Source organism: Eurypyga helias, unplaced genomic scaffold (genome assembly GCF_000690775.1).
Source record: "Eurypyga helias isolate BGI_N326 unplaced genomic scaffold, ASM69077v1 scaffold12062, whole genome shotgun sequence".
NCBI classification, from domain to species: Eukaryota; Metazoa; Chordata; class Aves; order Eurypygiformes; family Eurypygidae; genus Eurypyga; species Eurypyga helias.
Window position 1 is genome coordinate 55,813 of NW_010234109.1, and position 21,752 is coordinate 77,564.

General features: G+C 35.8%; 1 protein-coding gene across 1 annotated transcript in view; it reads left to right on the forward strand.

Moving 5' to 3' along the window:
- Positions 1–19,725, forward strand: part of LOC104517328 (ERC protein 2) — a gene marked incomplete at both ends in the record, with an annotated part of 74,941 nt that extends 55,216 nt beyond the window's left edge. Inside the window, one exon of the mRNA XM_010161945.1 lies at positions 19,565–19,725. Coding sequence (XP_010160247.1) covers positions 19,565–19,725 — 161 coding nt within the window. The remainder of the gene's footprint in view (positions 1–19,564) is intronic.
- Positions 19,726–21,752: the final 2,027 nt, after the last annotated feature.

The following is a 21,752-nucleotide window of genomic DNA, read 5'->3' on the forward strand; positions in this document are numbered from 1 at the left end:
AACTTCATGATGTAAGTGACTGATTGTTTGTAATAGCCCAGAGTAAACCCTAGGCGTCATGGCCCACAGTCCAGCCAGCTGGTGTCTAACTTTCCAAGGAAAAAATCCAAAATGGCAGGTCAAATGACTGTTTCATGAGCCATCTGAGCTGTGGTGCAGTGTCTTTGGAGGCAAATGGTTTCCTGATGTTTTCATGTGAGCATTACGCTTCAATAAGTAATTATGAAGGTAATGATATGGTATATATGCATTTTAAATTCCTGTATTGTCAAGGAAAAATGTGCATGCATTAGTATAACATATTGTGATTTACAGTAGGGCACTTCTGTCCGCATTGCTGTATACCAGAGGACTAAGAGTATCTGTCGGGTCTTATCTATCTACTCACAGCTGTATTTAAGCAACGTATACACATTTCTATAAACAACTTGATTTATAGGCAAAGTTGGCCACTGAGAAGTAGTTTTCCTGAAGGGTAGGAGGCATGTCATTCTTTTCCAGTTTAGTGGAGAAATCACAAACTTCCGGCTCCTGTTATGCCTTTTGGTTTTTTAGTACTAACCATTTTACTCTCCATAATACTTGCAAGTCTTTTTCAATTTATAATGTATTTTGTCCTTTCATAAATATTTATTTTATTTTCATGAAACAGAGAAGTGCTTTTAGTACTTTTCTTTTAGTTAATATCATTAACTCTTTGATAGACTTTCTTGATTTTAACTAGGAACATAGAGGAATGGGACTTACATTTCTTTTTTCTATTTTGGAATCCTTAGCTATTTAAAAACTGTAGTGGTCTTGCCAGGAGTGATTTCTTCACTGTATGCAAAAGAATAAGAATTTTCTTCCACATATGAATCTTTCTGCGTTTCTGTAAGCACTTTTCACCCTGAGATATATTTTTTTTAATCTGGTTCCATGTAAGATTATACATGACACTGCTAATGCTCTGAGGCTGTAACCTGTGTGACATACCTGAGTGGTTTTGAGAAATTTCCTCTGAATGAATATCAGACTGAGCCATGCACAGACCCAGCTTTAATTAACATGTCTGCAGTTTTTGTGACTGGTCCCTGCAGCTTGGGAACTACTTCTGTAATTCTGCATCACAGCTACACTCTGATGTATGCCTTTCTGATGAAATGAGAAAGAGTTAGTGGCAACAGTGTTTTCAAAGAGGGAATCATCAGGCTCCACACCATTCCTGTCCTTCTTTCATGCAACTGAAACATGTTAATCCTTGCAACATGAGAGCTGACACACTGGATCAGATAAGAGATATGTCTACTTACATTTTTTGTCCTGGTCAGCAGAAAAAAACACCCAACCAAACAAACCAAAAAACTTTAAGTAGAAGAATTAGTGCATGAAAAATAAGAATAAGCAGAGTGTTTTTTCCTCAGTGTACTGTCTCAGGTTCTACCAGTAAGTGGCTTTTAGGGCCTTTTGAACTAGTAATAGCATATATATTATCATGTTTAGAAGCCACAGAATTTATAATCAATAAAGTGTTTAAAACTTCTTGGCACTCGTTTTGGGGCTGAGAATTACCCCACATCTTTGAGCTGTGCAACTTAAAATGTCATATTAATAGTTTTTCCTTTTATGTGGTTTTTAAGCCTGTTGCCTACTAATGTGCTTAGGTGCCCATAATTCTTCAGCAGTGAGAAATAGTGAACAATGGTTCCCAGTTCACCTTCTCTATAGCATATGTGGGCTCTTGCTTCTTTTTTGATAGTGCATTTTCCAAGTGGAAAAGTCCTGCTTGAAAGTCTGCCTTTTGTCTTTGTCTTAAGTTGTTTGTCTTTCTCAAATGGGAGAGTAGGTTCTTTTCAAATTATTTTTGGCAGGTCTGAAATGTTTCGTCTAGCAATTCTTTTGTGCATTTTATGCTAGAAAATAAGATAAACAGGTTTTAGGTATATATTTTAAATGAAAATATTATACACAACAGAGCTGGGAGGGATATGAAGGTATCTTCTAGGGCATGCATAGTACTAAATGAGAATCAATTACACCATTGTTATTCCTGAGAGAAGCTTGTCTAGCTTGTTCTTAGTGACCTTTGTAATAACCTTGTTCATAATTCATTATCCACAGGTATTAAAAATTTTTTCTAATATCTTAATTCAGTCTTTTTCTGTAATCTCAGGCAGTTATTTCTTGTCTTGATCCACATTGGACTTAACTGATTTTTTTTTTCCCTCCTCCTTTGTGATGGCCTTTATCTGAAAATGCATATCATGTTCCTTAGTTTTCTCTTCTTGAAGTTGATAGACCCTCATTCTTTCAATCTTACCATAGAGGTTATGTTTTCTAGTTTTCGTATTGTCCTTGTTGCTTTTCTTTGTAGTCTTTCCAGTTTGTTCACATCTTTGAGTGGATAAAATTGGATCCAGTTCTCCTGCTGAGATCTTGCCAGCGCCAAAGAAAACAGAAGGATTACTACTATATATACATCTTTCCATAGTGTTTTTGCAACAACATGACACTGTTGACTTGTCACCTTAGTGTCTTGATCTTTTTCTTTAGTAGAAAAAGACAACTTCTTAATCAGTTATTTCTCTTCCTGGGTTTGTAGAGTACATGAATTCTGCTGAAGTGTATGCCCTTGTTTTTCTCCCTATTACATATCTCTTTTTTTTTTTTTTTTTTTTTCCCATTTCAGTTCTTAGGTTTGGCAAGATGTCCTAAAGTTATGTTTTTGATTCTCATGCTAATGCCATCTGCAAAACTGTAGTCTTAGTGTTTGGGGTTATTACTAAAAGAATTAAATATCATATGGCCCTGCAAAATCCCATTTTTTTAAAAATCCTTCTAGTTTAACAGTGAATTGTTGGTGGCTCACTACAGTTTCTCAAGTAGTTTGGCATCCATGCTGTATTATTTTCATTTGGATCTTATTTTTCTTTAGCTTGCTTATGTGGATATCTTGAGATATGTTACCAAATATGACAGCTACTCTTGTCCTTCAACAAAGCCAATTTCTGTGTCATATGATAAAAATTTATTCATCTGACATAACTTTTTGGGAAGTCCATATTGATTTTTCTAGGTGTTTACAAATAGTCTGAAGCAGATTACATGTTTTAGTAAGTCTTGGAATCAAAACTGACTTCTCTATAATTAGCCAGTCTTCCTTTTTTCTGTTAAGAGCAAAATGATATTCGTCATTCCCCACTTTTTTAGTATCCTGACTGTTCCCCAAGAGTTCTCAAACACACTTTTGTTTTCAACAGCACTGAGATTTTATCAGCCATTTTTATTCCTAGGACAAAATGTATCCGGCTGATATTAAAACACCCCTGTATTCTGTTACCTGTTGTTTTTTCTCCTCCTGTTAACAGTAAGATCTTCCTTCCCTCCCCCCATAGCACTAATTGTGCTTGCTATTTGATCAGCGCTACCCTTAGGTAGAGAGTGATGTAGAAGAGCACCAGCCTTTGGTGGGCTTGGCATAATCATTTAATAAATTTACAGATATGTCAAAGAGAGGAAGCTTAATAGAGTTAAGCCTCACTTGGTATAGCTTTAGTAATTTTGTTTGTATGTGAGTTTATGACATTTATTTATAAGTTTGGGGGATAATGCTGTCTCATTTAGTACAAAATCCTGGGACACTAAAAGTGAGTGGGATAGTAGAGAATGCATTTCGTAATTATGATAGTTAAAGATCCCAGTGGGGTTCGGTATCTACCAGCATCCAGTAACTTTAGCACAGACAGGTGGTAAAGGATGGGGGAAATATAGTTGTAGCCTCGGGCAGATCCTCAGCTCATGCAGCTGTTTCATGCATTCTGGCAACATGACTCAGTTAAAATCAAATAACATTCCTTATGCCAATATTTCTTACCTGCATATGAAACCAGTTGTCTTTCATTTTGCAAAAACATGATAATTCAAAGAGCATTAAAAAATGTACTGTTTCTCGCGCAGAATTTATATCTTGCAGCTGCACACTAATCCAAGTGAAATGGAGTAGAATTTCACTTTATCAGCCAATCATAACTTTAAACTGTTTTTACAATTCATCGTACAGTTTTTAAAGCCAGATTTAAGTCTGTATATGAAAAATAGTCTACTTGATGTATGAAACTATAGATTAGTCAATATATATTTAAAGAAGGACTTCAGTAATAACAGAAAAATGACTTCAGAGAATTTATGGACTAAAGTCTGAATGCTACACATGGAATGCAAGTGTTATGCCATCAGTAGTTATGACTATGTGTGAAAGGAGTAAGTGCAAAATGTAGTTAATTTGCTAAAATAATCTCTGATTCCGGTACCCTTTTTCAGCTGTCATATTTAGATTATTAGTATATCCCACATCCTAGCTGATTGTTAGCCTTTTTATCTCTGAGAGCAATTATGCACCAGGTGGAAGACAGAGTGGATCTGTTGTGTCTGTGCAAGGCTGAACCTGTTCATTATTTCCTTAGTTGGGATCATGGAATAAGATGAACAAACAACTAAATTCCTGCTTGTGACTAGATGTGCCATATAAATATGCTGAGAGATTATTGTCCTCCCAAGGCACTGCTGAGAATTCAAATGCATCTCTTGGTTCCTATGCCCTATTCAGCCCCCTCTTAGGGTTTACTAGTTCCTTCTGTTGAGAGGAGAGGAAAATCATCATAATACACATACTCAGCAGTTCTTGTCACACATCAATGTTGGTGGTTAATACTCTGTCTTTGGCATAGATTTGGGACTGAATTGTGTATCCAGAGAAATGTTGCATACCTCATCTTCTCTATCTGAAAGTGTCAGGAAAATCAAGATATTGATTTGGCCTTTCCATCTAACTCAGATGAGAAATTTTTCTTGGATCAAGATTGGGTTTTAACAGGAATAAAAGGATTAGAAAAATTTCTGTTGCCAATAGTTTAAATTTTTATCTTTCACACCCATATTATTTTTAACATATTTTTGGTTCTTCTTCAGCAATCTCTTTATTTTATACAGCCTCAGATAAACTTGTTTTAATACATGAAAGGGGATTTTGTATTAGAGGGTCTTGGTACTTCAGGAGTTGGTGGTCATGTGTTTGTACAGTTTCAAAAGTGACTGCAGGGGTGACTGTCATGATCTCCCATTCACGTAACACACAAATATTCTCAAACCTAGGTACAACCTCAGGTACTATTTCTCTAACAAATTCTTAAGTATGATTTAGAATAGGGTTAAAAAACTATTCAAGTTTTACACCTACTTTAAAATTCTGTTTACTGTGCCAGATATAGTTTAAAATTATGCCAATTATGATATTTGTCTATTTTTGCTGTCATCAAGCTGTTAAACATATTACTCTTCATCACTTTTGTATGAATAAATCCTTTCCCATTTCAACTCTGGTTTTAGAAGTAGCTTCCTGCTGTAACAATATTTTCTGGAAAAAAGTCAAGAACACTTAAATACCTTAAACAGGTTTTACAAGTTAACAATTCTGCTATAATTAGTCTTCAGGATACCTCTGGCTCCATGGATTTAAAGCTATCAGAGTTTACTGTTTTGTGAAAAATATGTTTTACTTTGTTTGGACATGCTTGTCATAAGTTTCTCAGTATATCATTATCCTATAAAACCTCCCACTGGCAGCGTCTGGGAGGAAAAAATATAGTGTAAACTATAGAAGACCTAATGGCAGCTTCCTGCCGATGTTCATTCTTGAGTCAACAACGTTTGTTTTTGTTTTTGCTTTTGTGAAAATATGTCACAATCTAGTCTTTCATATAAGTTTGCTAGTTTTATTTATCAGCCTAGTAGAGCATATATCCACATCTTCTACTTTCCCCTATTTTTTCTCCTTTTCATTCCATGATATCTGCGTTTCTGGTCATACCACCAGTGAGTGTTTGCACACATAAATTATACACCTAAAAACACTCATCACTAGAAAATTTACTGCTTCTAATATCTTTCTCATGAACAGTTGTGTTTATTTCTGAGTAGACTTCTCTGGTAAAGACAGCAATGCTTTTAGCTTTAGTTCAGTTCTTTGTTTTTTCAAGACTCTCATTTTAGATATTACAGAGTATATGGGACCATGTGGGCTTTTAACCATAAGCCTGTGCTGGGAATATTAAAATGATTTTAGTTTATAAATGCAACACTTAGTAAAAATAATAGTGGATTGCTATCTGTATTAATGATACTGCGGGGTAGAGCCCTGCTGAAATCAAAGGCAGTATGTGGGAGCAGAATATATCCTCCTGAGACAGGATATAATTGGCTTTGCTTTTTTCCTCTTTGAAACCCTATTTGGAGAAGGTGGAGGGACAGGGAGAAAGCTTGCTGTCCTTTAAGATAAGGAACTTGAATCTTCTTTCCTATGTCCAGGAAACTTATGTTATTTGGTTTGGGAAATCTTTTCTCTTCGGGTCCTCTTTTTGGCAGCTTAACTGCTAACTCAACTAAAGTAAAGTAGAGACAGATACTACAGTTTTAGAAAAGTATTTTCTGCTCTTTTAGAAAAGTAGATCCTCTTGATTTCTCTTTTTTTTTTTTTAAATCCTTCTTTAAACATTGTTTACTAGTATTTTGGGTTTGGGTTTTTTTTTTGAATATGAAATACTTGGTGCTTTTGTAGTATTACAATGGCATAGTAAGTTAACAGCTGTTATAATTTCTATTATCATATGTTACAGTGGTAGTATAGCAATAAGAGTAACTCTTGTATAATGGCTAATTTTCCCTCTTTTTGAGGTGGACTGTTGTATAACATTAGATGAAGTATCATGAGCTACATCTCAGATTAAACTATACTCATAATGCAATACAGTAGGATACCAGTTATGCAAACAACTTGTATGACACTACATTTGTCTAGATGACTCAGATTTTGTATCATGTGGAGTCACTGTCAGACAGGAAGACATGTACAGCAGGGAAATTTGGATAACCAGGATCATACTGTGAGTATTTAGGTTTTTTGTTGACCAAATCCATTATAAAAGGGCTATATGTCTTTTTTTTTAATTCATTTATAGAAACCCTTTTTGATATTACACTGCCACATGAATTTACTTTAATAGATGTTGTTAAGCCATTACTTTTGATCTTGTCATGAGCAGTAGATTTTAGATAAGTGGTACCAACACAAAAAAACCCTCAGACCGAAAAAGCCAACTTACAACAGAAGAATTGTTGAACTCTAATTCTGAATAATATTTTAATTTACTCACTGTAAACAGTGTTTCTTAAAATAAACCCAAAACAACAAAATACTGAAGGTTTAAGTATCCAGCTCTCTTTCTAGATAAGAAAATATGTAACATACACGTTATATGTATTTACTTAATACTGTTGTCTAATAGTTGTGGTTTTCTCTTTGTTAGCAGATACAATGATTTTGCATACCAATTAATTAATTTTATTTAATTTAATTTTATTTTTTACTAGCCTTGAAACACTATTCTTCTCAGTATCTCTTACACCATTCAAGATCAAGAAAAATACAACTTTCAATAAAAAATGCCTGTAATTGTCTAAGCTATGTTGCCTAAATGAATGAGAATTATTGAAATCGCCTACAATCTCTGTGGAGATTTTGCCTTGTAGAGTTTTTTCTTGTGGAATTCATCTTAGAGAGGGGAAGAAATTTAGATGTCATTTATGTGCGTATGTGTATGCTCACTGAAGTGATTTTGAAGGTCTTATGTACGCACCAAGAAACTGGAGAAATTAGATATTTGGGACTGGAAATTGGTGGTCTTCCAGGCAATATTTGATCTAAAAGTGCTAAATCTTTTAATAAATAAACCTTGATTCAGACTGGAATGTCTTGGCTTGATCTTAAAGGTGATATTATGAGGGACTTCTAACTGTTGACTGGCCTCAAAGATAATTATCTGCACATTCCAATCTTGTTCTGCCATCAGCAGTGCCTGAGGTCTAAATGGAGCGAATGTTATTTCCACTAGAAGTGTATTATATTTAGACTATCCTCATTCCCAAACATTTAAAAAAATACTTGCATCTGACTGGAAATACTAAGAATAAAATAATTATATAACTACATAATCTGCTTCTTAGAGTCTTGTGTGCTTAACACAGGAGTCATTTGAGCCATGGTAGGCAGTTTTCTGACTGTGATGTCATATGTTCTGAGCACACAGTTACATTGTTGGTGTTACTATTTTCATTCAATTCAATTTTCATATTTCAAGAATAGATTTTTCTCTGAACATTATGGAGGTAGGATCTCATAAAACACATCAATACAGTGTTAAGGATTTTGCTCATAATACAGATCAGATGCTCAACAACTTTGTTTACTGTTATCATTTACTGAAGGGAATTTGAAAGACTGAATAGCCCATCTGAAACTATATATGTAATTTGAGGATTGAAGAGTCGTATTTCTGTATCAAACACCTTGAAATGGAAGGAAATGCTCTTCTGCCTGAAAAAATTGCTTAATTAATTCATAGTACATAACTGCTTACTAAATACATGATAAGCCTAAGAATTCTGGGGCGGGGGTTGTTTCTTAAGTTTTACCTGCACAAGTAAAATAGAAATTTGATTCTTTAAAGGACTTAACTGCTGGCTATAGCAGACGCTTTTGTAATGAAGTTTGTCTGTGGGACAAAAGCTCATGCAAAGCTGAGAAAGAAAGAATGAATGCAAGCATTAAATCATACCATACTGTGTAAACATATATGTTTATAAATGTGCTCTAATACAGTTTTAATGTGTCCTCACTTGTGGGATTGTGTCCTTGGATAGGGACTCTAGATCTTAAAAAATACTTCAGATGCACAACTTGGTGTGGACATAGTCATCTCTGTCCTCTGAGACCAAACCTGCCTGGGGACGATGGGGGCTTCAGAATAATAAAAGATATGGCCTGATGAGAATTATTACACAGAGTATGACCAGTGGCAAGTATGTTAGTTTACACAAAAGGTCAAGCAGATCCAAAATACAGTTCTCATCAAGGCCAGTTTACGTCTCTCAGCTGAAAGTCCTATCAGTTAGTTTGTCTTCTAAATGGCCATATATTTTGCCTCGAAATACAGTGAATAATATCAACTTGTAGATCAGAATGTTTTCTGTTTGTAATTTCCTGCATTCTGCCTTATGTGAGAAGAGGTTTGAGAGACTAAGAAGGAAAACAAACTTTTAGCTGAGGAATTAAAAGCAGCTTATGTAGTTAAAGATTTTCTTAGTAATTTTCCTTTATTCATCTGGTGAGAAATAATATTGTTCTCATCAAACATTACCTAATGTATTTAGGCTAGAAAGTATTCATTGCTATATAAAACTTAGGCTTTTATATAAGTACCCATTGCTTTGGTATCCGAATAATGGTCATACTAGAACAATTACAATAGTAAAATATTTAGTAAATTCCATAGAGCAATTATTATGGTTGCCCAGTTCAGACCAAGGCTTTATAATACAGTTTCTTTTATTGTTGTTTTGGTGTGGGTGTTTTGTGTTTTAGGGTTTTTTTTTTTTTAAATAAGCTGATTATTACTTTATCTATACAGAAACATTCTTCATACTACCTTTAAACAGAAATCCTGCATCTAATGAGTCTGCCTTTCTTAAGTATTCCCACTGTAGTGTAATGTGAAGTGTAATTTAGGAAGCATGAAAACTCTTGTCTAAATATTGACAGCTGCTGTTCTTCAATATTTATTCTAGCAAGTGGCAAAAACTGGCTGTAATCACTAAATGAGAGAAAATTCCTTACCCCTGTTGTTCAACATATAACCCACAAAAAGTCTGAGCAATAACTACTTGGTAATGGTTGGGAAATTAGTTAACTTCTGTAGGGAAGATCTGTTAGAGGGAAGAAGCAGCTGAGTTCATACAACAGAAAGCTAAGCACTGTTTTCTATTGCCTGATTTTGTTATTTTCTTGTACCTGGTAGATGTTGGGATACTATAAGTACTCTGGAATAGTATAGTGATAACATGAATAGTGGTGTAAGTATTATTATCTTCTCCCCTTTTTCAGGCTAGCAAAACAAAATCTATCACACAGTAGAAGTGCATTGCCAGTTGCCTGTTTGGCTGGTATCTCATTAACTGTGTGAGAGGAGGCAGAAAATCTAGATGCTGGAGCTGTGAGTTACAGTATTGGCATTTTTATGCTTGGGCCAAACTCACAAGCTGATGTGACAAAATTGCAGTCTTTGTTTTCTTTGTAGGTGATGCAATAGTGTAAGTGACAGCTCTTTTTCTTCATCTGGGCATCCTCACTAAACCTTATTGTGGTTCAGTGGCAGTCAGACAATGTGGTTTTGTTGCTTGGAAAAAACCAAGTTCTGTAATACTCATTGTGAACTGCTGCTGTATTTCATCAAGAGGTGGAGATGAATTTTTCCGGAGCTAACCAGGAGTAAAACCATTGTTATAAAGTCCTTTACTTCCTGTTTCTTCAGATAGTGGTTGAGGAAAATTTTGAAGTTTCAGAAGGACAGTATTTCTTTGGCTATCCTCCTACTCTTGTCAGTGTTCTCTCCCGCACCCAATTTTCTTCTCCCATCTCGCTAATCCCAACGAGCTATCCCTACAGTTTGTTTGCTGAACACTCTGTGCGTGTGTAAGTCTGCACATCCTGTCTCTAAAACTTTCCTCTGCAGCACTGCATGCTGTTTGTGCAAGTAGGTGTAGGGGTCTGTTTAGCTGCTGCATAGTTTCCCCCTGAGCTAGTGTGCCTGCAACGTCGTGGAGGCATCTTGGGGCTCTGTTACTGGCTTCTCGGCTTCTGCTAAGTGCCGGCAGCCCTGTCCTCGGAGGCAACAGGCTGTGCAGCCACCCTCACATCTGGCTCCCTTTTTGCACAAGTAGTATTTCCTGAGGCTGTTGCTGAGTTCAGTTCAGCATCCTCCTCCTCCAGCACCGCTTCTTCCTCCCACAGGGAGTTTCTCTTGCGCATGTTGGTTGAGGGGAGGCGCTCTGATCTGTGACTGATTTATCCAGTCGGCTTATTACTGTGTGCTGGGTGTGGGGATCGTTTCATGAACAGGGAGCTAATGTTTGAGCAAGATTTCTATTAGGGCTCTGAAAATTTGACATGCTGATTATAAACTGCCTTCATGCAGGAATTCTTGCTGACAAATTCTGAGGCGGTATTTTTGCTCCATCATGTGATCATTCCTAGCTTATCATGTGTTAATAATGGAGTCCAGTTGTCAGAGGTTGTGTTGTCCCCTGCAGGCCTCCCCGGACTGTCCTATGGGCTGTCCTATCCTGGACAGACTCATAAGCACTTCACTTGTGTTCCCATTGACTGGTCTCTTCCTGAAGTGACCCTCCAAAACGGTTTTTAATTTTTTTTTTTGTACATTTCTTTTTCAGGAAACTTTTTTCACCAGTAAAGTACCAAAACTGACAAAAAAATATATAACCTTTAGTTTTAGGGCATAAGTGCAGCTTCTTTGACTTATAAAACAGAGTCCATATTGGTAAACTTAGGTTGCTTATGTTCATACCATGTCTGAAACAATTAATTGAGTCAATTGTTTGTGATCCTGCTCCACGTGTTCTCCTGCACTTCACACGTGTCTCTGAATAAATCTGAGTAATGATGTAGCTACCAAATGCTCTACCAAGTATTAAGCTTTTTCTTGATAAGAGTGATCTGCAAATGGGTGTGCCAGAGCTAGAACGTGGCTCTTTAAGGTACAGACATACCATGACTTTTCTTAAGGATATTTGTGTAGCTGATACCGCATTATAATAAATAGGAATTAATTTTAGTTTTTAAGCATGTAGCATGTCCATGGAACTGTGACTTTTGTAGGTGTTCCAAGCCAATAAAATATTGCATAAATAATTGTATAGTAAAAATGCCATAGAATTAAGTAAATAGGGAAATATTATCTGCATTAAGAGAAAAGTGCAGATACAGCTTCCTTGGGCGTTCAGTTCTCACGTGAACACTATGTTAAAAGTCACATTACTAAAGATGGTATCAGCTTTCTCTGCTGCAGAAGCTATACCTTGTTACCAGTTCCATGAATATTTATCTTGCTGCTTATTAGTATTATTTAGCTTGTGCCAAAACTATATAGGAAATCATATTTTCTAAGATTTCTCACATAAAACTATCCCAGGTTTTTTTATACAATAACATTTTCACTTTAATAAATCTTCCTTGCTATTTCACAATGTGTAAGCACATTGTAGCATGTGGAGAAACTCTTATGTACATACACTGCCTGTTTGCCATAAGACTTTCTTTCCATGTACCATGTGAATCTCTGCTGGCTTTAGAACTAGTCTAAGGAAGAAACATTTTTAACTTTAATAATATATTGGGATTATGGATTAAAAGCAGTGGGGAAGTAGCTTTGTGCAGTGTAACCTAACAAGTGTGCTAAGAATCAACTTTTGGCAAGAAAACTCCCAATTTGCCCTCTCTCCCTGAAGTTGACCTGGTGGATGAAATAGTAGATGTGTGTATGATTCTAGGCATGCCTTCTCCAAAGATCAACATTTGTACACACTTTAGTCACCTTTTATACGCAGTGCTATTGACATTAACCAGAGAGGCCAGTCTGACAGCGCTGTACTTTAACACCAGCTAAAGAGTTGCTCTGCTCTACTTGCATGGTTTATCTAAAAAGACTCAACACTGAAATCACACAGCGTAATTGTTTTCAGTCTATAAGAGTTCTCTTCCAGATACAATATCCTGTAGACAGTTGAGTGTCCTAGTGAAATGAGCATATAGTCACTAGCTAACGCAATTACATATCTTTATACATTAGTTTGAGCTCTGTAATTTATCAATATATTATACCTAAATCTACTTTCATTTGCACAACTATAAAACACCTTTAATGCTACTTTTGTAATTAGGTTTGCACTGTATCAAACAAGTGTAAATTAGGGCAGAACTGAGGCCACCAGCCATTTAAAACCATCACAGACTTGATCAAACGAAGCTCAGTGGAAAAGAAGAAAACACAATAAGATGTCAGTGAAATAATTAATTTTTAAACTTCTTTTTTTTTTTTGTAAAAAGTGGAATTGCACAATTGCTCAGGTTCTTGGTCTTGTTTCTGTTACAGTGCATGTCTGGACGACTTCTAGAGTTAAATGAGGCCAACAGTGAGTTGAGCCTTGTCAGCATGAAGTTTACCTTGGACAAAGAACATTTGTTGACTGATTCTTGCAACACTGAATACTGTATCTTTATTGACATGGTCTGAGGTTGTTTTTTTTTCTAATTTATATAGCATTGCAAAATCAGAATGTGATATTAATTACTCCATCATATAACTGTGTTTTGCAGCTAGTGAAAGAGCTTTTATTTGGGGTAAAACATTCCAGCTGGATCTGAGAGGAGTATTCTGCTGTTTTGCCCATCCTATTCAGTTTTGCAAGAAGTCACATTCACATTTTCACACTGAGTTGTCATACAGTATTTTCTAGTTGAAACTGAGAACATTATAATGGGAGGCCAGTTGTGTTTCTCAAGATGATGTGTTTAAACAGATGACATTATTCCTGGGACTGCAGTGGAAGCATCATTTTTACTTGCACTTTAGAATATTTTTTGGTTTTGTCTGTCTAGAAACATGACCCTAGAGCACAGAGGTTAACATTATTTATAACAACATTTTGTTTGATTTAATTGAAGCTAGAGAGAGAGATATTTAAACATTTTTGGTGTTGCTTTTTGTTGTTGTTTTGGTTTGGCTTTTTAAACTGATTATTACCAATATTTTCCAAAGTTATTTAATTATGTTTTTCAGTTATAGGTGAAATCACTGTATTAATTGGAAGACCATATAATGTATCCAAAAATTATATTGTTATTGTCCTATATTTTATTGAGCTACTGAGGTTTAGAATAAAAGATGATCTATGTTCTAACTACCGGTGATGAGAAAGTTAATAATTTTAACACAGTTCTCAGAACTGTCTTGCAAAATGCTAAATTAACTTAATAAAGACCACTACGTTATTAATCCTACCACTTAGGATATATATTTCTTTTAATGTATAGAAATTCGCTAAATTCTAGAATATTTTTATGTAGAGGTGGACATATGTCTGTGTCATAACACCATGCTGATATAAATGAACATGACTGGTAACCACCATGGGATAGCCAACAGGGAAATACTAAGGAAACTGGAGTACCTTCCCTCCCTGACTGTGATCCCTACAGGACTACATGGGAATTATGTGCTATGTCTATACTGCCTCTCTTCTTTATCTGACTAAAACTAAAACTCATGTGTTATTAACATAGCACTTAGCAAGAGGGTTAAAATGTTTTTCAGTGCTACTTTATGTAGTAATCTTAGTAAGGTTTCCGATTTCAAATTCTGTGCTGTTGTGTTCCAGTGGAGGAGATAGCAAACCATTTCACAAGGATTGCTATTTCCGTGCTTCTGATAATTAGTGTCATACTACCACCGCATTGTTGGCTGATATCACTGGATGGTACCGCCCTAATCTATTAGGGTTTAAAAAAAAAAAAACGACCCCAAGTTGAAAACTAACTATTATCCTGGATTTTATAAATGTTCTACTTAATTTTTTGTTAAATCTTTCACTTATAATGTTTATTTTAAAGGTTATATATATTATAGAATATGGCTACTTTTTTCTTCTCTGACAATACTCAAAATTGTGAGAGACAGCACAAGAAATTGTGTATAATTTCTTAGTTTGTAAAGGTTCAGGATTATCAGCTTCCATAACAATACTGATTTTGTTAGACCTATTTCCTGGCTTTAAAGGAAGAAGTCAGAGGTGAGGAATTTGGCTATAGATGACAAATGGGATGGGAAAAGAGTGGAGGAGAGGGTGACAAAGTTTATTTCCCTGTCTTGCAAAGCTCGGTATGACACTTTGCTACGTCTGCTTGATTTTGTGAAAAACACCTCTGTAATGAAACTGTTTAGGCAGTTGTACACGGGGGAAATTCCCACTAGAAACAGAAAGAAACAAGGTATTTACAAACCATGTTGCAGGACGGTGTTGGCAAGTTGAAGAGCAGTAGGCCCACATGACACTGGTGGACCTCCTATAAGTGTGTAATTGAGTTAGTCACAAGAGTGTGTGTTTCTCTGCGTGGCCGGCAGCCACTGTTACAGGATCCTGGGTTACCTGGCACTCATCCTTCAGTATGCAAAACATTACTGTAAAAAGCTGAAGTCTTCAGCCTGTGCGTCAGAAGAGCTGGTAAGTGGATGTTTGCATGTACAAATCCAGGTTTTTATCTGCTTTCCCTCTGTGAATCTGTTATCGATGTCCTTTTAGTCCAGCGACAGAATAAATTTGTAATAAAGCTACAAAGAGAAACGTTAAGGCACATAGCCTTTCTTTTTTTGCGATCTCAAGCTTGATCTTGGGGAAAACCCCAATGTTAGTTTTTATTAAATTAATCTTTATAGAACTGGAGGTAACTGAAATTTATATAGTGCATAACATGGGGGAGGGGGGGAAAGACAAAAAAAAAAAAAGCCCAAAGACATTTCCTTAGCAAATGGAAAAAAAGAAAGCACCTTTGAAAACAGCTGGATGGACTTTTATTCTGACTGACTTCTTATTGTAAAAATGCAGCTCATATAAACCTCCACTGGATGAATGCAATAGTTTCTTAAACCATTTTTGGGGGAGGATTGTCTATAATGGTTAATATTCTTATATTAAAGAAAAGTGAAGAATCTGTAAGTGAATGGTAAGATTTATTTATTTTATTTTACTGTGTAAAGTTCGTAAGTGATCTGTGTATACTAACACAAGATTGGGTTTCAAATTAAACGAAGTATAGAGTTTTTGTATGGCTACTGATACTTGAAAAAGTCAGTTAGGGAAATCCAAAACTCTTGTATTTATCACCAATATTGTTGGTAATATGAAGTGCCAACCTTTTAAAGATAGTAATACTACTAATAATAACCTGATTGCTGGAAATTTGCCAGCTCTTCGTCATCCTGCAGAAACTTACTATACTTGAACTAAGAAAACATGCAATTGTCCCTCCCCCTCCTTATTCCCACAGACTGGAACAGTATTATGTTAGCATGAGTTGTGCTGAGCCGAATCCAATCTGGAATTAAGAATGCTCCAGGGCATTTTTAATAAACTGTCATTCATTTGAACTCTAACCTTCTTTAATTTGCAGAATCTGGTAACGCAGATGTATGCTTCAGCCGCGTTCATTTCTTTTTCTTTCCTTATCTTGGTGTGAAAGACTGCTGGTAGGACTTGAAAATGCGAAGCTGCAGAAGAAATAGAAAGTGTTCACTTAAAATAGACCCAAAACTGAGAAAGAATTCTAGTACTTTAGTTTGCTGGTTCTCTGCCATTCTGAAATGTAAAATTCTAGTACTGATTTTAATGAAATCCTGGAAGTGCTGGGGTCAGGCTTTCTGAAAGTATGCAAAAATAATGGCTTTTATTAGAAAATGCAAAGGATAAAACGAGGCTGTTGTCTTACAAAGGGGAAGCAAACCCAGTTAAAATGTATTCAGGGCATAGAGTACTTAATAGCAAAGAGCTTTGTATTCAGTGAGGTTCTTACAGTAAATTCTTTCAAAACTTGAGTTCTTATTAATCCTTCAGCTGGTATCTAGAATGGCAGTTTGTGATTGGAAGTAGTTAGATTAAGAGATATAGCGGGGGAGAAATGAGCAGGCTTTGAGGCACTGTCTTGCCAGACTGGGTCAGGAGCTGCCCTCAGCAGCCTCGAGAGGGTTTTGAGATGCTCCCTGCAGCCCTCCCTCCGCAGGGGTGTCGCTGGGAGGCAGGGATGCACCCACACTGGCTCGGGAGGGCACCACTGGCACCGCGGCCGTGCCTGCCCCAGCTTCAGCAGGCGAGGGCACGTGAAACGCTGCTTGGGTTTTAGGAAATGCCACTGATCAACAGCAGTTACTCGGAGAGACTTTTCTGTATTTCTGTATAAAGGTCTTAAGGATGCATATGTCATATCTGAGGTCGGATAGGTGCTTCAGTCTGGGAGGAAAAAGGCTGGATATTACAGGTAACAAATTTGGACATAATACAAACTTTGTATTGATCCTTTGTACTGTGATAGGAAAAATATGTAAATGTGTGACTTGGTCATTACTGCGCTGATACTTCAATAGGGAACTTAGTTCAATATCTGGAGAGTGGGAAAACTATAAAGACACTGGAAGGCAGGACCATACCATTGCTTTGGAGAGGAAGGGACTCCTGGACCCACATTATTATCTGTGAAGTGCCCCTAAGTGCAGAAAATGTGCTATTTGCCATAGTCAGAAAGCTAAAATTTTTCACTAGTAGTACTGGATTTCGTTCCATTTCTTGCAGAAGGACTAAGATGTAGTAAATCAGCATTAACCCGTAATTTTTTTCTGTTAGCATTTTAATTCTAGTATCAAAGAAGAGAACCTATGCTTACATAAAGAATTTGGTTTCTGTTTTACAATTGTCTTTCTCCCCTAGACTTTTATGTCTAGATAATACTGCCATCGGTGTTTAAAGTTAGTTTTCCATTGTAATATTTCTGCTACAGCTACATAATAAACATGCTAGGATGACTGTGCGTGCAGCTTCAATATTCCCACATTTACCTTTTATAGTAGTTAATTAAAAAAATTACCAGTTTCTTTGACACATGCCTGCCAGTTTAATTCTGCTGTAGGTGATGGTGAGACAGTTAACTAGGAAAACATACAACTCTGAACTTGGGTCTTATTCAAAAAGTGAAGGAAGAACTAGCTGGCAAATGCTGTGTTGAAAGTGTAAATGAAACTATAACTTTCAACTCTACACGTGTTAACGATCTGTGGTTTGAAAATGTTTTCATATTTGAAAGAGAGGGGGAAAAAAATTAAAATTTAAACTTTGATCTCTGTTGTCTGGTATATAAGAGTATGTTCTTAATATAGATTAACAAATCCACAGCTTTGTTTTCCTCAAGTCTTTAATTGCCTTAGATGTTTGAAAATGTAACTGTTGTGATGTATCAGAACTTAGGTGAGCATTCAGTCAGTAAGTTGGGTACTCAGCCTGGCTGAATCTGTGGGAAAGGAGTACAATGATACTTCAGACATGGAAGTGCTACTCTTCTGCCTTTTTATGTTCTCGTCTGCCAAACAAATCTGCAGGTGTGGAGTGACTGAGTGTTTAAAGATACCGTCTCAAAGCAGGTGTCTGTGTCAAAGAATGACTTTGCAGTCTTGAACCTTTACTACTGTTACCATTAATGTATGTTGCCTAACTAACTGGCTGCAGGGTCAGCAGAAACTATATGCAGTTTTTTAAAAACACAAGGACAAACCTAAGAAATAACCCAAGAAAACAGGTAGAAATATCATATTATGTTTTAGTAGTTGAGGTTTGTTCTTGTCGGAGACAGCGTGGGTTTGTGTTCTTGTACTAAAACAGAAAATATGGTATCTGGTGTTATATTAGAAATTGAGTATGCTTTTAAAGAAATATGATCTCTCTCCTGCTGGGTGGTTGGGTTGGTTTTGGGTGTTTTTTTTTTTTCCCTGGGATTTAAGTGCAAATCCAGCTTTTTTATTTTTTTATTTCCCTCAAGTATATTTTCTCTTGGTTGTTTCTACTGTGAAATTCACTAGATAGTCACTTTACAAAGAGATCTGAATCCTTCATCTTCCTTCCTTTGCTTTAGTGGAGTCTCGCACCTGCACAGACTCTACTGCACAATTTTCACTCCTTGCTATTTCACTTATAGCAGTATTACACTGGTTTTACTTTCTGAGCGGAAGGTTGAACATCAGTAGTTTCAATGCTGTTGCTAATTCCATTTCTTCATTCATGAAATACCACTGCTTATGCACTGAAGGCTATCACGTGTTACAGTATTCCATTGGTCTTACTGGAGTGTTTATAAAGATGCAGAGGTGGCTGGTGTAGAAGGGGTAGGTAATCAGTGTATCCTTTTCAAACAGGGTGTAAGTCCTCATTATAATTTGATAAAGACTGTATTATTAAATTTGCTTTATTGAACTTTCTGATCGGGTTAGAAGGGACCACCAGAGTCAATGCAGTCTAAAGCCCTGCTCAAAGTAGGGATAACTTCCAATTTGGATCACATTCTGCAGGCCTCTTTCAGTCAAGATCTGAAAAAAACAATCAGACAGCTTCCCTGAGCAATGTGTTCTGCCCAGAAGGGTGTGCATGTTTTGATGAATAATACATGGATTGTCAGGACACGTATTATTAAAATATATATATCTGCATCTAAAATTTCTGAAATTACTATTATGATGGGTTCCCACCATCTTGAATTTAAATAATATGAATGGTGCAGAAAATACTTATAAATTGCATCTGTACGTGGCAATGGCCCAGGTTGAATAGGTTTCTGGCAATCTGTGTTAGTTCTGTTTTGTATAAATGTTACTTATAACTCTATGGATTCATGGAAATGTTAATATTTTTTTGGCATTTAAAGACTACTTCTGTTAGTTTTTAAAACAGTTAAGATAGGAATGGATTTAAGCAGCTATTTACTTAAAATAATTCCTTTTGTTGTTTGGTGTCCCCCCCCCTCATTTATATAGATTTAAGATTTACTTATTCTAAAGAATATGGAGCTTAAAAAGTTCCCTTTTCTTAGGTAGAAGAGCTGATGAACGCACTGGAAAAGACTAGACAAGAATTAGATTCTACCAAAGCCCGTCTTGCCTCAACACAGCAGTCACTGGCTGAAAAAGAAGCACATCTTGCTAACCTGAGAATAGAGCGAAGAAAACAGCTTGAAGAAATTCTGGAAATGAAGTAAGTGCATTGATTTCTGTAATTTCTAGAAAAATTAAAATCCCTACTTTCTTGCCATAAGAGGATTTTTTTTTCTGGGTTTTAATTCTTTTCTCTCTATATATATTTAAGTCTGAATCTAAACATTTCTAATAGTAAGACTACTAAATTCCTTTTAAAATAAGGAAATGCAAAAGTCCGTTTCAGAAGTACTCAACAATTGACATGTGAAGAATTTTTTGAAAGCTGCCCTTAGTTACAGGCAAATAAAATATCAGCACAGTAAAACTTCCATGAGAAATGGTGTTTCTAAAGCCCTGTCTTCCAGTGGCAATTCTGTGTTGGAGTTTCTCTTACTATCAAATTCAAGGAAAGGGGTTTATTAACTTTATAGGGATGGTGCAAAGTTTATTGCATTGCATTGGTTAAAAAAACCCCCAAACCTAAACCAATAAAAACCTATCTGCCTACAATTATCACTATGTGTACAGAATGAAAAAGGAAGATAGGCATGTAATTTCAGTCTTACTTTTGACCCACAATATAGGTAAATATCTGTAATTATGGGATGTTAAAGCTCTGACACGATCTTTAAAGTTGGCAAAAAAGTGTGAACCTGTTATGACTTGGCTAGGCTGGTAAGTGTGTAGTTAACATTCAACAAAGAAAATTCACAGTTGTAATTTTGAAACTGTTTTAGTGAGGGAGGGGGAAAAAAGCACCAAACACTTAAGCCATGTGTAACTTCAGCAAAGTTGTAGATATCCTCACATGTTAAAGGAAGGTAAATAATCAGAAAAAATGGTTTTAAAAAGTTGTTGTAAATAAGACACAGTGGAAATGGACACATATGCTTAGTAGAGTTTTATAAAAGTAGGTTTTAAGAGTGGTTGCCATGTAATATAGGTGCAGAAATACTGTGATGTAAGCATGAAAGTTCCCGGTGAAATCAAAAGAACTTCTGCCTGTGACTATAATGAGGTCTATATCTACACAGAAAAATGGAAGCACATATGAATTAGAGTAGCAGGTGATGTTATAGTCTATAATACATACATTTTTTTTTTTTTGGTTTTCTGATTTTCTTTTTTCTGTACGTATTAATTCACCTATGGTAACACAGATGCTTAGTGGCAGTATATTTCATGCAGTTATCTGTTTTCTGCATAGTTCTTTGTTGTGTTTCTTTGAATGCATGCTTGTTCTTCATCCTAATGATAAGGGTTTTTTTGTTTTTTGTTTTTGTTTTTTTTAATCACATTTATCAATACTTAGCAATATAGGCAGTATCTTTAATTATGTGTGTTTGACTATTTTGGCTAGGTACACAGTACCTATAGAAGAGCGTTGTAAGGCATGTATCTTTAGTCTGGGAAGTGAGGTTGGCAAAATCTGGTGAAGTTTGACTTTTCTTTTGATAAAAGCTTTTCTGTTTTATTAATAAGGGGCTGAGTGGATAGTATTAGTTGTGAAAGACCCAGTATCCAAGGTCCAGTTTAAGAATAGGAATTCAAAACGGGATATAAACGTGTGTTTTTAGTGTGTAAATTAAAAGTAAAAGAGTAAAATAAAAAGATTTTACATTAGAATCTAATTAAGTTAGTGAAAATTTCTTTTAAAATTTGTGTTGGCATGGGTTGTGGTTTTTTTTTTATCTTTGCTTTATTGCTACTTTGTTAGCTGTATAATTTTCTGCCATTACCTTTTTTTCTGTCTTCAAAAGAAGCAATTGTTCATATAGGTTTCATTTTTAATCCTGAACTGACCTAAAATTTGTTTGAAATTTTGAGTTAATAACAAAACCCTTCTAACCTGTAATAATAAAATACAATTAACTATAATGCATACTACTTCTTACTTAGGCCACAGAGGGTATGTAACCCTCCACTGGCTTTACCAGCTATCTTGCCCTGTGTCATTACCTGTAAGAGTCTAATGCTCTATTACTGGTTTTAATTCTATCCGAACTTTAGTTTCTGTGAAATATGTTACAAGGCTGAGTTCATACTGGATGTGGAATCAGATAGAACTTCTATTGCTTGTGGTGA